Consider the following 1,983-nt stretch of genomic DNA (forward strand, 5'->3'; position numbering starts at 1 on the left):
GCTCGGAGCCCCCCGCCCCGTGCTGCCCCGGATCGGGGCTGCTTTTCTTTTCGTTTTTCTTGCGGGGGGGGGTCTGATTTCAGAAATCAAATCCGGGCGGCGCAGGGGGGGTCGGCAAGAAGTTACCCCGAGAGGTGGTGGCCTCCCCATTCTTGGAGGTTTTTGAGCCCCGGGTAGACAAAGCCCGGGCCGGAGTGATGTAGTCGGGGGATCCAGTTGCTTGGCGCAGGGGGGCTGGAGCAGATGGGGCTGGGGCTGCACTAGTTGGTCCTGCAGGGGGTTGGACGCGATGCCCTCCCCAAGGCCCCTCCCGACCCCCGTTTTCTATGAATCGGGCTTTAACTCCTTCCCCGCTGCAAAGATCAATCGGGGACAGAGCTAGCGCCGCCGAGTCGCCTGGCGCGGCACAGGCTTGCAAGGGTGTTTTAATGAAAAGCCCGGCTGAGATCAACGCCAACGAGTTAGGAAGGAGCGGGGGAAGGGGAGGGAATCCGCCTTCGTGGCATCGGTTCTTTTAAGGATTAGGAGGGGATCTGGAGGGGGAAGAAGGTGCCTTTTGTTCCTCGCATAGCTGCACCGCTGGCTGCGTCCGCGCTCAGCCCAGCTTCGGCAGGAGGAAACCTGAGCCGCGGCCGGCTGTGTCCCCCCTCACCTGCCCCTTCCCCCCCCGGGCCGCTCCTCCTCTTTCTCCTTCCCCCCGCTGAGCCGCTTGTTTGCACTCGGCTTATCCGGAGCGGAAATTCCTTTCCGTTTTTGTGAATGACAAACTCATCAACACAACCTGTTCCAGCCGGCCCGTCGCCACGGCAACCGGCCCTTCCGCGCGCCCCCATTGGCTGGCCGAGAGAATGTATCCATTGAGACGTTCCATGCTTGTATCCATTGAGGAGCTGCTGGCGCGGGGGGTGCGCGGGGCTGATTAAAAGGGACATTGATCGCAGCGAGGAGGAGGAGGAGGAGGAGCGGGGGGAGGAAGGGGGTGGGGGCATCATGTGCGGGAAGGAGGGAGCGGGGCTGCCGAGCTGCACGCGACGGAGCCAGAGCGGCGGGGCAGCGCGCTAGCGGAGCGGCAGGAGCCCCAGCCGTCCGCCGGCTCCATTGAGAAAAGCCGCGCGGCGCCCACATGCCCGCGGGGAGCGGGGCTGGCCCGGCTTCCCCGTGAGCTCGGCGGGGGAGGGCCGCGTGATTCAGCCGCCCCGGGTGGAGGGAGCCGCCGCGCCGCGCCGCGCCGCGCGGCCCCAGCCTCGTGCTCCGCAGCCGGAGGGGCGCCGCGCCGAGCCCGCCTTCCCCATGCTAGAGACGCTCAGGCCCGCGCCCGGCGCGTCGGACATGGCGATCAGCAAGACCGTGGCGTGGCTCAACGAGCAGCTGGAGCGGGGCAGCGAGCGGCTGCTGCTCATGGACTGCCGCGCGCAGGAGCTCTACGAGTCGTCCCACATCGAGTCGGCCATCAGCGTGGCCCTGCCGGGCATCATGCTGCGGCGCCTGCAGAAGGGCAACCTGCCGCTCCGCTCGCTCTTCTCCAGCAGCGAGGAGGACCGCGAGCGCTTCGCGCGGCGCTGCGGCACCGACACCGTCGTGCTCTACGACGAGAGCAGCAGCGACTGGAACGAGAACACGAGCGGCGAGACCGTGCTGGGGCTGCTGCTCAAGCGCCTCAAGGACGAGGGCTGCAAAGCCTACTACCTGGAAGGTGCGGGCCCCCGCGCCGGGGAAGGGAGGGCTGAGGCTCGCGTCGGGGCGAGGAGCTCGGTGCCCTCCTTGCAGGACCTGAAAGGGGGGGGCATTTCTAGGGCCGAAGCTCTCACGGGGGAAGGGGCTCAGTGGCCTCCTTGCAGGAGCACGGGGGCATCTGAAGCCAGGGACATTTGTAGTGCCGGGGCTGTCGTGGAGGGAAGGAGCTCGTTGCCCCCTTTGCAGGAGCAGGGGGTGGGATCTGCAAGTGGGGGACATTTGTAGGGCTGGGGTTGTCATGGAGGGAAG

The 1,983-nt window shown here is 67.1% G+C and overlaps 1 protein-coding gene across 1 annotated transcript in view; it reads left to right on the forward strand.

Moving 5' to 3' along the window:
• Nucleotides 1-992: 992 nt before the first annotated feature.
• The window catches only part of DUSP6 (dual specificity phosphatase 6), a 4,550-nt gene continuing 3,559 nt past the window's right edge, over nt 993-1,983 (forward strand). Inside the window, exon 1 of the mRNA XM_019545262.1 lies at nt 993-1,693. Within this exon, the coding sequence (XP_019400807.1) occupies nt 1,291-1,693 (403 nt within the window). The 5' untranslated portion in view covers nt 993-1,290. The remainder of the gene's footprint in view (nt 1,694-1,983) is intronic.

The sequence above is a fragment of the Crocodylus porosus genome, unplaced genomic scaffold (genome assembly GCF_001723895.1).
Source record: "Crocodylus porosus isolate Cpor-Errol unplaced genomic scaffold, CroPor_comp1, whole genome shotgun sequence".
In the NCBI taxonomy this organism is placed as follows: domain Eukaryota; kingdom Metazoa; phylum Chordata; order Crocodylia; family Crocodylidae; genus Crocodylus; species Crocodylus porosus.